The sequence below is a fragment of the Coregonus lavaretus genome (genome assembly GCF_964263955.1).
Source record: "Coregonus lavaretus genome assembly, chromosome: 2".
NCBI classification, from domain to species: Eukaryota; Metazoa; Chordata; class Actinopteri; order Salmoniformes; family Salmonidae; genus Coregonus; species Coregonus lavaretus.
The window spans coordinates 21,071,100-21,084,941 of record NC_139989.1 but is presented as its reverse complement, the minus strand read 5'-3'; the positions used below and the strand labels follow the sequence as shown (position 1 = coordinate 21,084,941).

At 45.4% G+C, this 13,842-nt stretch overlaps 1 protein-coding gene across 1 annotated transcript in view; it reads right to left on the bottom strand.

Moving 5' to 3' along the window:
* Positions 1-2,649, bottom strand: part of rnf32 (ring finger protein 32) — a gene marked incomplete at both ends in the record, with an annotated part of 64,782 nt that extends 62,133 nt beyond the window's left edge. The window contains 3 exons of the mRNA XM_084173341.1: positions 1,371-1,535; positions 1,656-1,767; positions 2,598-2,649. Of these exons, the coding sequence (XP_084029467.1) occupies positions 1,371-1,535; positions 1,656-1,767; positions 2,598-2,649 (329 nt within the window). The remainder of the gene's footprint in view (positions 1-1,370; positions 1,536-1,655; positions 1,768-2,597) is intronic.
* Between the last annotated feature and the right edge of the window lie 11,193 nt (positions 2,650-13,842).

Below are 13,842 nucleotides of genomic sequence, written 5' to 3'. Positions count from 1 at the left end.
ACCTTGAGAGCTATTTCCAAACAATACAGTGATAATAATAATAATATAGATAATAATAGAAAATATAATAAAAAATATAGGTATGAATAAAAATCACAGAAGAACTACGATGAGTTAAAGAACAGAGAATGCAAGTATAAACAGGTCAGTGCCAGTACCAACCACTCCAGTGGTTGAGGTGGGTTTATACAGAACAAGTGTCTGGTAGTAGGAAAATATATAAATACTTATGGTAATATACTAATGGTAATATACATTGAGTGTACAAAACATTAGGAACACCTTCCTAATATTGAGTTGCACCCCCTTTTGCCCTCAGATCAGTCTCAATTTGTCTGGGCATGGACTCTACAAGGTGTCGAAATTGTTCCACAGGGATGCTGGCCCATGTTGACTCCAATGCTTCCCACAGTTGTGTCAAGTTGACTGGATGTCCTTTGGGTGGTGGACCATTCTTGATAGACACGGGAAACTGTTGAGCGTGAAAAACCCACACTCAGACCAGTGCGCCTGGCACCTACTACCATACCCCGTTCAAAGGCACTTAAATATTTTTTCTTGACCATTCACCCTCTGAAGGGCTCACATACACGTCCATGTCTCAAATGTCTCAAGGCTTAAAAGTCCTTCTTTAACCTGTCTCCTCCACTTCACCTACACTGATTGAAGTGGACTTAACATTAATAATGGATCATAGCTTTCACCTGGATTCACCTGGTCAGTCTAAGTCATGGAAAGAGCAGGTGTTCTTAATGTTTTGTACACTCAGTGTGTACATGTAAACAGGAGTAATAGTGACCAGTAGCAGGATAAATAGATAAATACTAATGGCAATAGCAATCAATAATCAATGGACAGCAGCGTAACGGAGTAATAACTCTTATTAATAATCATTTTAGGAGCAGTGTTAGTTGTGTCTGAGTGGGCCTGTCGATGGGCATAGAGTCAGTGTGGATAGTCTGTGGGAGAGGGAGAGGAGTAGTTGTAAGCCATTTAACAGTCTTATGGCCAGGGGATAGAAGCTGTTTAGGACCCTGTTTGTCTGAGCTTTGATACACCGGTACTGCCTGCCAGACGGGAGCATGGAGAACAGTCCATATCTCGGGTGGCTGGAGTCTTTGGCAATTTTTAGGGCCTTTCTCAGACACCGCCTGGCATGTACATCCTGAATGGCTGGGAGCTCACCCCAAGTGATGCACTGGGCTGTCCGCACCACGCTCTGTAGGGCCTTCTGGTCGCTGGTTGTGCAGTTGCCATACCAGACGGTGATACAACCAGTCAGGATACTCTCAATGGTGCACCTGTATAGGTTCCTGAGGATCTGAGGGGCCATGCCAAATCATTTCAGCCTCCTGAGGAAAAAGCGTTGCCGTGCCTTCTTCACAACTGTTTTGGTGTGATAGGACCATGTTAAATCCTCAATGATGTGGACACAGAGGAACTTGAAGCTCTTGACCCTCTCCTCTGCGGCCCCAGCGATGTGGATGGGGTTGTGCACCCCCCCTGTTTCCTGTAGTCCATAGATCAGCTCTTTGCTGAAGTTGAGGGAGAGGTTGTTGTCCTGGCACCACACTGACAGTTCTCTGACCTTCTCCCTGTATGCTGTCTCATCGCTGTTGGTGATCAGGCCTATCACCGTTGTGTCGTCAGCAAACTGGATGATGGAGTTGGAGTCGTTCATGGCCTCACAGTCGTGGGTAAACACCCCTGGGGGGCCCCCGTGCTGAGAGTCAGTGTGGCGGAGGTGTTGTTGCCCACTCCCACCACCTGGTGTCAGTCCATCAGGAAGCCCAGGATCCAGTTGTAAAGGAAGGTGTTCAGTCCCAGGGTCCCGAGCTTGGTGACGAGCTTTGAGGGCACTATGGTGTTGTACGCTGAGCTGTAGTCGATGAACAGCATTCTCACTTGTCCAGGTGGGAGAGGGCAGTGTGGAGTGCAATTTAGATTGCATCGTATGTAGATCTGTTGGGTCGGTATGCAAATTGGAGTGGGTCTAGGGTGTCTGGGATGATGGAGGTGATGTGTGCCATGACCAGCCTTTCAAAGCACTTCATGATCACAGATGTTAGTGCTACAGGGCGGTAGTCCTTGTGGCAGGTAGCCTTAGAGTTATTGGGAACAGGAATGATGGTGGTGATCTTGAGACATGTGGAGATTATAGACTGGGACAAGGAGAGGTTGAAAATGACTGTGAAGATGCCTGCCAGTGTCACGTTCTTTTAAGGACGGGTCAGACCAAGGCGCAGCGTGAAATGCATACGTTTAATATAAAGATAAACACACAAACAAAACAACAAAACAACGTAACGTGAAGTCCTCAGGCTAAACACAATACAAGCCTCTACACGGAACAAGATCCCACAACCACTGATTGCCAACAGGCTACTTAAGTATGATCCCCAATCAGAGACAACGAGCGACAGCTGCCTCTGATTGGGAATCACACCCGGCCAAACATAGAAACACACAACATAGAATGCAAACATAGAAATACTAACATAGATATCCACACCCTGACTCAACATACTAGAGTCCCATAAGTCAGGGCGTGACAGCCAGCTGGTTTGCGCATGCTCTGAGAACTCGCCCTGGAATACCGTCTGGCCCCGTGGCCTTGCGAGTGTTGACCAGATTAAAAACCTTACTCATGTCGGCCTCGGAGAGCGAGATCACCCAGTCCTCTGGGATGGTGGGGGCCCTTGTCCACAGCTTGGTGTTGTTTTTGTCGAAGCGTGCATAAAATGCATTGAGTTAATCTGATAGGCATCGTTGGATAGATCACAGCTAGGCCTACATATGTAATCTGTAATGGACTGTAGCCCCTGCCACATGTCGAGCGTAGGAGCTGGTGTAATAGGATTCCACCTTGCTCCTATATTGTCCTTTTCCCTGTTTGATGGCTCTGCGGAGGTCATAGCAGGACTTTAGCAGGTCCTCTGCCGTAGCCTCGGGGTTAGCTGCGATAGCCCTGTGTGCGGTAGCTCTGTCCTTTAGCTTAGCACGTACCTCGTGTTAATCCAGGCCTTTGATTGGGGAAGCAGCAAACCTTCACTGTGGGGACAACGTCGGCAATGCATTTCCTGATGAAACCCGAGAAAGAAGTGGTTAGCTCGACGATGCTATTGGTGGAGTCCTGAAAACATATTCCAGTCAGCGATAGCAAAGCAATCCTGCAATATAGCCTCCGATTTGGAGGATCATTTCTCTATGGAGCACGCCATGGGTACTTCCTGTTTGATCTTGTTTGTAAACAGGAAGCAGGAGTATAGAAACATGATCTGATTTGCCGAAGGGGGAACGAGGGGGGGCCTTATATACTTGCTTGTGGGTTGAGTAACAGTGATCTAGGACTTTATCGCCCATAATGGCGAAGGAGACGTGGTGATAAAAGTTGGGCATCACGTGTCTTAGTGACACAGAATTACAATCGCCAACAACAAGAAAAGCAGCCTCCGGGTGCTTGTTTATTGCCTTGTACAGGTTCATTAAGTGCCAGCTTGTTGTTGTTGTTGTCCTAAGGTGGAATATACACTACCGGTCAAAAGTTTTAGAACACCTACTCATTCAAGGGTTTTTCTTTATTTTTACTATTTTCTACATTGTAGAATAATAGTGAAGACATCAAAACTATGAAATAACACATATGGAATCATGTAGTAACCAAAAAACTGTTAAACAAATCAAAATATATTTTATATTTGAGATTCTTCAAATAGCCACCCTTTGCGTTGATGACAGCTTTGCACACTCTTGGCATTCTCTCAACCAGCTTCACCTGGTAGTCTATACAGCAGTCATGATAACAGATGAAAACTATTTTGGGAGGTAGAAGGGTTGGCATTTGACAATCAGGTATTCCAAGACTGGTGAACAATAGGATGAGACTTCCACTGCGCTAGAGTCTGCACACCATCTGTTGTTGATGAAGAGACGTACCCCTCCCCCTCTGGATCTCCCTGAATCCGATATCCTATCCGCTTGGTGAATAGAGAAGTGGTGGTCAGTTTTGCCATCGCCTTAGTCTCAACAGGACGTCCGATCTCTTGCCTCTTTTTCGCCTCCGTTTCATTTTGGGTAGCCCAAAGATTGGATCAGAGGTACATAAAGAGTCGAAGTTGAAGCCGGAATTGAGGTTAGTAACTGACGATCTAATGTTCAAAAGTTTTTGTAGATCATAAGAAATTATAGCTGATACATTTCGTGCAAAAAAAGTAAAGAGGATTTTTTTTATTCTGTCTCTCACTGTTAAAATAAACCTACCATTAAAATTATAGACTGATCATGTCTTTGTCAGTGGGCAAACGTACAAAATCAGCAGGGGATCAAATACTTTTTTCCCTCACTGTAGATACTTTTGTACCTTTTTCCTCCAGCATCTTCACAAGGTCCTTTGCTGTTGTACTTGGACTGATTTGCACTTTTCACATCAAAGTACGTTCATCTCTAGGAGACAGAACGCGTCTCCTTCCTGAGCGGTATGGCGGCTGCGTGGTCCCATGGTGTTTATACTTCCGTACTATTGTTTGTACAGATGAACGTGGTACCTTCAGTCGTTTGGAAATTGCTCCCAAGGATGAACCAGACTTGTGGAGGTCTACAATTTTGGTATCATTAAAACTCTTTTTTCAACCACTCCACAAATGTCTTGTTAACAAACTATAGTTTTGGCAAGTCGGTTAGGATATCTACTTTGTGCATGACACAAGTAATTTTTCCAACAATTGTTTACAGACAGGTTATTTCACTTATAATTCACTGTATCACAATTCCAGTGGGTCAGAAGTTTACATACACTAAGTTGACTGTGCCTTTAAACAGCTTGGAAAATTCCAGAAAATGATGTCATGGCTTTAGAAGCTTCTGATAGGCTAATTGACATCATTTGAGTCAATTGGAGGTGTACCTGTGGATGTATTTCAAGGCCTACCTTCAGACTCAGTGCCTCTTTGCTTGACATTTTTAATTTAATTTAATTTTTAAATGTCATTTCACCTTTATTTAACCAGGTAAGCCAGTTGAGAACAAGTTCTCATTTACAACTGCGACCTGGCCAAGATAAAGCAAAGCAGTGCGATAAAAACAACAACACAGAGTTACATATGGGGTAAAACAAAACATAAAGTCAAAAATACAACAGAAAATATATATACAGTATGTGCAAATGTAGCAAGTTCTGGAGGTAAGGCAATAAATAGGCTATAGTGCAAAATAATTATAATTAGTATTAACACTGGAATGATAGATGTGCAAAAGATTATGTGCAAATAGAGATATTGGGGTGCAAATGAGCAAAATAAATAACAATATAGGGATGGGGTAGTTGGGTGGGCTAATTTCAGATGGGCTGTGTACAGGTGCAGTGATCGGTAAGGTGTTCTGACAACTGATGCTCAGTGAGGGAAATAAGAGTCTCCAGCTTCAGAGATTTTTGCAATTCGTTTCAGTCATTGGCAGCAGAGAACTGGAAGGAATGGCGGCCAAAGGAGGTGTTGGCTTTGGGGATGACCAGTGAGATTTACATTTACATTTACGTCATTTAGCAGACGCTCTTATCCAGAGCGACTTATAAATTGGTGCATTCACCTTATAGCCAGTGGATTACTTTATCCTATCCCAGGTACTCCTTAAAGAGGTGGGGTTTCAAGTGTCTCCGGAATGTGATGAGTGACTCCGCTGTCCTGGCGTCGTGAGGGAGCTTGTTCCACCATTGGGGTGCCAGAGCAGCGAACAGTTTTGACTGGGCTGAGCGGGAACTGTGCTTCCGCATAGGTAGGGGGGCTAGCAGGCCAGAGGTGGATGAACGCTATGCCCTCGTTTGGGTGTAGGGACTGATCAGAGCCTGAAGGTACGGAGGTGCCGTTTCTTGTAGCAGATGCGAGCTTCAACTGGAAGCCAGTGGAGTGTGCGGAGGAGCGGGGTGACGTGAGAGAACTTGGGAAGGTTGAACACCAGACGGGCTGCGGCATTCTGGATGAGTTGTAGGGGTTTAATGGCACAGGCAGGGAGCCCAGCCAACAGCGAGTTGCAGTAATCCAGACGGGAGATGACAAGTGCCTGGATTAGGACCTGTGCCGCTTCCTGTGTAAGGCAGGGTCGTACTCTCCGAATGTTGTAGAGCATGAACCTACAGGATCGGGTCACCGCCTTGATGTTAGCGGAGAATGACAGGGTGTTGTCCAGGGTCACGCCAAGGCTCTTCGCATTCTGGGAGGAGGATACAATGGAGTTGTCAACCGTGATGGCGAGATCATGGAACGGGCAGTCCTTCCCCGGGAGGAAGAGCAGCTCCGAGATATACCTGCTGGAGCGCATACTACGGGTGGGTGTTGCTATGGTGACCAATAAGCTAAGATAAGGCGGGGATTTGCCTAGCAGTGATTTATAGATGGCCTGGAGCCAGTGGGTTTGACGACGAACATGTAGTGAGGACCAGCCAACAAGAGCGTACAGGTCACAGTGGTGGGTAGTGTATGGGGCTTTGGAGACAAAACGGATGGCACTGTGATAGACTACATCCAATTTGCTGAGTAGAGTGTTGGAGGCTATTTTGTAAATGACATCGGCGAAGTCAAGGATCGGTAGGATAGTCAGTTTTACGAGGGCATGTTTGGCAGCATGAGTGGAGGAGGCTTTGTTGCGAAATAGGAAGCCGATTCTGGATTTAACTTTGGATTGGAGATTCTTAATGTGAGTCTGGAAGGAGAGTTTACAGTCTAACCAGACACCTAGATATTTGTAGTTGTCCACATACTTTAGGTCAGACCCGTCGAGAGTAGTGATTCTAGTCGGGTGGGCGGGTGCCAGCAGCGTTCGATTGAAGAGTATGCATTTAGTTTTACTAGAGTTTAAGAGCAGTTGGAGGCTACTGAAGGATGGCATTGAAGCTCGTTTGGAGGTTTGTTAACACAGTGTCCAATGAAGGGCCAGATGTATACAAAATGGTGTCGTCTGCGTAGAGGTGGATCTGAGAGTCACCAGCAGCAAGAGCGACATCATTGATATACACAGAGAAAAGAGTCGGCCCAAGAATTGAACCCTGTGGCACCCCCATAGAGACTGCCATAGGTCCAGACAACAGGCCCTCCGATTTGACACATTGAACTCTATCTGAGAAGTAGTTGGTGAACCAGGCGAGGCAGTCATTTGAGAAACCAAGGCTATTTAGTCTGCCAATAAGAATGCGGTGGTTGACAGAGTCGAAAGCCCGCGGCAGCTTTCCAATCTCTGGGGATCTCAGACGTTACAAAAGAGTGGTTGAACAGGCTATTAATAGGGGTTGCGACAATTTCGGCGGGGGGGGGGGGCATGGGCAAGTTGCAGCGGAGGGTGCAGAGCTGGTGGCCGGGGTAGTGGTAGCCAGGTGGAATGCATGGCCAGCCATAGCAAAATGCTTGTTGAAATTCTCGATTATTGTAGATTTATCGGTGGTGATAGTGTTTCCTAGCCTCAGTGCAGTGGGCAGCTTGGAGGAAGTGCTCTTATTCTCCATGGACTTTACAGTGTCCCAAAACGTTTTGGAGTTAGTGCTACAGGATGCAAATTTCTGTTTGAAAAAGTTAGCCTTTGCTTTCCTAACTGCTTGTGTATATTGGTTCCTAACTTCCCTGAAAAGTTGCATATCGCGGGGGCTATTTGATGCTAATGCAGTACGTCACAGGATGTTTTTGTCCTGGTCAAGGGCAGTCAAGTCTGAGGAGAATCAGGGGCTATATCTGTTCTTAGTTCTGTATTTTTTGAATGGGGCATGTTTATTTAAGATTGAGAGGAAATTACTTTTAAAGAACAACCAGGCATCCTCTACTGACGGAATGAGATCGATATCCATCCAGGATACCTGGGCCAGGTCAATTAGGAAGGCCTGCTCGCTAAAGTGTTTTAGGGAGCGTTTGACAGTGATGAGGGGTGGTCGTTTGACCGCGGACCCGTTACGGACGCAGGCAATAAGGCAGTGATTGCTGAGATCCTGGTTGAAGACAGCGGAGGTGTATTTAGAGGGTAAGTTAGTCAGGATGATATCTATGAGGGTACCCATGGTTACGGATTTAGGGTTGTAACTGGTAGGTTCGTTGATAATTTGTGTGAGATTGAGGGCATCTAGTTTGGATTGTAGGATGGCTGGGGTGTTAAGCATATCCCAATTTAGGTCACCAAGCAGTACGAACTCTGAGGATAAATGGGGGGCAATCAATTCACATATGGTGTCCAGGGCACAGCTGGGGGCTGAGTGGGGTCTGTAGCAACGGCAACAGTGAGAGACTTATTTCTGGAAAGGTGGATTTTTAGAAGTAGAAGCTCAAACTGTTTGGGCACAGACCTGGATAGTATGATAGAGCTCTGCAGGCTATCTCTACAGTAGATTGCAACTCCACCCCCTTTGGCAGTTCTATCTAGACGGAAAGTGTTATAGTTGGGGATGGAAATTTCAGAATTGTTGGAAGCCAGGATTCAGACACTGCTAGAACAGCAGGGTTGGCGGAGTGTGCTAAAGCAGTGAATAACTCAAATTTAGGAAGGAGACTTCTGATATTAACATGCAAAAGCCAAGGCTTTTACGGTTACAGAAGTCAACAAATGATAGCGCCTGGGGAGTAGGAGTGATACTGAGGGCTGCAGGGCCTGGGTTAGCCTCTACATCACCAGAGGAACAGAGGAGGACTAGAATAAGGATACGGCTAAAGGCTTTAAGAACTGGTCTTCTAGTGCGTTGGGTACAGAGAATAAAGGGGGCAGATTTCCGGGCGTTGTAGAAAAGATTCAGGGCATTATGTACAGACAAGGATATGGAAGGATATGAGTACAGTGGAGGTAAACCTAAGCGTTGGGTAACAATGAAAGAGATAGCATCACTGGAGGCACCGATTGAGTCGGTCTCGGCGTGTATGGGGGGTGGGACAAAGGAGCTATCTAAGGCAGGTTTAGCTGGGCTGGGGGATCTACAGTGAAATAGTACAATAAGAAATAACCGAAACAGCAATAAGCAAACCATATTGACATTGGAGAGAGGCATAAAGCAATCACAGGTGTAATTTGAGAGAGCTAAGACAACAGCTGGTAATGGCGACACAGTTTGGGCTGAGGCTAAACATAAACAGGATGCGGTACCGTAAAAAGGAACAGTCCAGCAGGCATCAGCTGTATAGCTGAGTTATCATAAGGTCCGGTGAACAGCAATAGGATAGTTCGGAGGTAGTTCGGGGGCTGCTAAAGCACTAGCGAGCAAGAGGCCTTGGCTAGCGTGTGCTAGTGGGCCGGGGCTAGGAGATGGAATCTTCGTGGTCGACGTCGTAACGGGAAGCCTGTTGTAACCACATCAGACGATTTCGTCGGCAGACCAGTCGTGTTGGATCGGCGGGGCTCTGTGTCAATACTAGGTGGTCCCGTCCGGTTGTCAGAGAGGTAGATAGCCGGGAGATGGGCCTGGCTCATCTCATGGGCCTGGCTCAAAGCTAGCTCAGGCTGATTAGCCAAACCACAACGGCAAAATTGTTGCAGCTAGCTGGTAGCGATGAATCCGGTGTTAAAGGTCCAGTGATTCAGTGATTCCGGCAGAAAAACCGATATGTTCTGGGTCAATAACGCGCTGTGCAGACAGTGCAGACTGGCCGAATAATAGTCCAGGCAAGAGCTGCAGGTAGGTGGTGCAGGCCACGGACAATGGTGAAAAAACGCTAACGGTAGCTAATAGCAAGTAGCTAGTTAGCTGGCTACTCCCGTTCGGTAGAACGAGAGGTAGATAGCCGGGATATGGGCCTGGCTCTAGGCTGGCTCGAGGCTTACTGGTGCTTGCGTCGGGGGCAGTGGTGATTAGCCAAACAGCAACATCCATTCGGTTGCGGCTAGCTAGTTGCGATCCGGTGATTAATGTCCAGTGATTAAATTATTCCGGCAGAAAAATCCAATGTTCTGGGTGAAATACCGCTAACTGTGGCTAATAGCAAGTAGCTAGTTAGCTGGCTAGCTAGTTTCAACTGGAGATTCTAGATAAAAGGTAAGTCAATAATAGAATCCATTCCACATTGAGTGAGGCGGGTTGCAGGAAAGTATATTTTGTAGAAGGATGAAAAGTCTGATAGGGAAATATCTACGAAAAATACAAAAAAACAGGGTATTTACAGGCTGTTTACAGACACACGACAAAAACAGGACTGCACTGCTACGCCATCTTGGAAACATCTTGGGAAAATCAAAAGAAATCAGCCAAGACCTCAGAAAAAAAAATTGTAGACCTCCACAAGTCTGGTTCATCCTTGGGAGCAATTTCCAAATGCCTGAAGGTACCACGTTCATCTGTACAAACAATAGTACGGAGGTATAAACACCATGGGACCACGCAGCCGCCATACCGCTCAGGAAGGAGACGCGTTCTGTCTCCTAGAGATGAACGTACTTTGATGTGCAAATCAATCCCAGTACAACAGCAAAGGATCTTGTGAAGATGCTGGAGGAAAAAGGTACAAAAGTATCTACAATGAGGGAAAAAAGTATTTGATTATGTACGTTTGCCCACTGACAAAGACATGATCAGTCTATAATTTTAATGGTAGGTTTATTTGAAGAGTGAGAGACAGAATAACAACAAAAAAATCCAGAAAAACGCATGTCAAAAATGTTATAAATTGATTTGCATTTTAATGAGGGAAATAAGTATTTGACCCCTCTGCAAAACATGACTTAGTACTTGGTGGCCAAACCCTTGTTGGCAATCACAGAGGTCAGACGTTTCTTGTAGTTGGCCACCAGGTTTTTTATGGGATTAAGGTCTGGAGACTGGCTAGGCCACTCCAGGACCTTAATGTGCTTCTTCTTGAGCCACTCCTTTGTTGCCTTGGCCGTGGGTTTTGGGTCATTGTCATGCTGGAATACCCATCCACGACCCATTTTCAATGCCCTGGTTGAGGGAAGGAGGTTCTCACCCAAGATTTGACGGTACATGGCCCCGTCCATTGTCCCTTTGATGCTGTGAAGTTGTCCTGTCCCCTTAGCAGAAAAACACCCCCAAAGCATAATGTTTCCACCTCCATGTTTGACGGTGGGGATGGTGTTCTTGGGGTCATAGCCAGCATTCCTCCTCCTCCAAACACGGCAAGTTGAGTTGATGCCAAAGAGCTCGATTTTGGTCTCATCTGACCACAACACTTTCACCCAGTTCTCCTCTGAAGCATTCAGATGTTCATTGGCAAACTTCAGACAGCCCTGTATATGTGCTTTCTTGAGCAGGGGGACCTTGTGGGCGCTGCAGGATTTCAGTCCTTCACGGCGTAGTGTGTTACCAATTGTTTCTTGGTGACTATGTTCCCAGCTGCCTTGAGATCATTGACAAGATCCTCCCGTGTAGTTCTGGGCTGATTCCTCACCGTTCTCATGATCATTGCAACTCCACGAGTTGAGATCTTGCATGGAGCCCCAGGCCGAGGGAGATTGACAGTTCTTTTGTGTTTCTTCCATTTGCGAATAATCGCACCAACTGTTGTCACCTTCTCACCAAGCTGCTTGGCGATGGTCTTGTAGCCCATTCCAGCCTTGTGTAGGTCTACAATCTTGTCCCTGACATCCTTGGAGAGCTCTTTGGTCTTGGCCATGGTGGAGAGTTTGTAATCTGATTGATTGCTTCTGTGGACAGGTGTATTTTATACAGGTAACTAACTTAGATTAGGAGCACTCCCTTTAAGAGTGTGCTCCTAATCTCAGCACGTTACCTGTATAAAAGACACCTGGGAGCCAGAAATCTTTCTGATTGAGAGGGGGTCAAATACTTATTTCCCTCATTAAAATGCAAATCAATTTATAACATTTTTGACATGCGTTTTTCTGGATTTATTTGTTGTTATTCTGTCTCTCACTGTTCAAATAAACCTAACATTAAAATTATAGACTGATCATTTCTTTGTCAGTGGGCAAACGTACAAAATCAACAGGGGATCAAATACTTTTTTCTCTCACTGTATATCCACAGTAAAACGAGTCCTATATCGACATAACCTGAAAGGCCGCTCAGCAAGGAAGAAGCCACTGCTCCAAAACCGCCATAAAAAAGCCAGACTACGGTTTGCAACTGCACATGGGGACAAAGATCGTACTTTTTGGAGAAATGTCCTCTGGTCTGATGAAACAAAAATAGAACTGTTTGGCCATAATGACCATCGTTATGTTTGGAGGAAAAAGGGGGGCTTGCAAGCCGAAGACCACCATCCCAACCGTGAAGCACGGGGGTGGCAGCATCATGCTGTGGAGGTGCTTTGCTGCAGGAGGGACTGGTGCACCTCACAAAATAGATGGCATCACGAGGAAGGAAAATTATGTGGATATATTGAAGCAACATCTCAAGACATCAGTCAGGAAGTTAAAGCTGGGTCGTAAATGGGTCTTCCAAATGGACAATGACCCCAAGCATACTTCCAAAGTTGTGGCAAAATGGCTTAAGGACAACAAAGTCAAGGTATTGGAGTGGCCATCACAAAGCCCTGACCTCAACCCTATAGAACATTTGTGGGCAGAACTGAAAAAGCGTGTGCGAGCAAGGAGGCCTACAAACCTGACTCCGTTACACCAACTCTGTCAGGAGGAATGGGCCAAAATTCTATATATGGACCAAACTTATTGTGGGAAGCTTGTGGAAGGCTACCCAAAATGTTTGACCCAAGTTAAACAATTTAAAGGCAATGCTACCAAATACGTAAACATTTATGCACACATGACTGTAAGTCGCTTTGGATAAAAGCTTCTGTAAAATGGCATATTATTAATATATTATTACTAATTGAGTGTATATAAACTTCTGACCCACTGGGAATGTGATGAAATAAATAAAAGCTGAAATAAATCATTCTCTCTACTATTATTCTGACATTTCACATTCTTAAAATAAAGTGATTGTGATGAGGTGGTGTTGAAGGAGTCAGGCGCAGGAGGGTAAATCACAGAATGACAGGCTTTATTCCACAAAATATAGGATAACGCAGAAATGCGTCAAACACAGTCCAGGGCACAAAACAGGCGCACTGGAAAATACAAGGCACATGGGAAATACTCCCGTCGATACAAAATACACGAGCTCCACCGAGCTTCACTAACCTCCACAATAAACAATCTCCCACACAGACAAGGAAGCAGAGGGAACACTTATACCATGACTAATGAGGGAATAAGGACCGGGTGTGTGTGATTGAAGACAAGACAAATGGAGTGATGATAAATGGATCGGCAGTTGCTAGTAAGCCGGTGACGCCGAACGCCGAAACCTGCCCGAACAAGGAGGGGAGGCAGCCTCGGCGGAAGTCGTGACAGTGATGATCCTAACTGACCTAAGACAGGGAATTTTTACTAGGATTAAATGTCAGGAATTGTGAAAAACTGAGTTTAAATGCATTTGGCTAAGGTGTATGTAAACTTCCGACTTCAACTGTACATCCGGCCTGGGTCTCTCCAATAGAAGTTGTGGGTTATAATGTATAATACTGTAGTTATTTACTCCTGTCAGATCTCCAATGTCTACCATTTTAAGTGGCTAATTCTGAATGTCTGCATCATATGAAGAAAGGAACCTTGATATGGGTAACATAACATTGGCAATGAATTAGGCAACATGATGCATGAGCATGTCTTCTTTTCTTCGCAAATATTCATGTCACATTGCACACATTGGTGGATTATGGGGTAGCTTAAAGAGCTTAAAATGAGTTCCTTTTGTATGTGATTAAGTCTGATCAGTGTGCCATATAATGAACTGCTGAAAAGCGAAGGGCCTTGTCACAGCACCTCTCTCCCTATATTTTCAAGGTCTCTGGTACTGTCTGAATAGCTGACTATGACAGACTTACCCTGATTGTAGAGAAGCCAATAGGT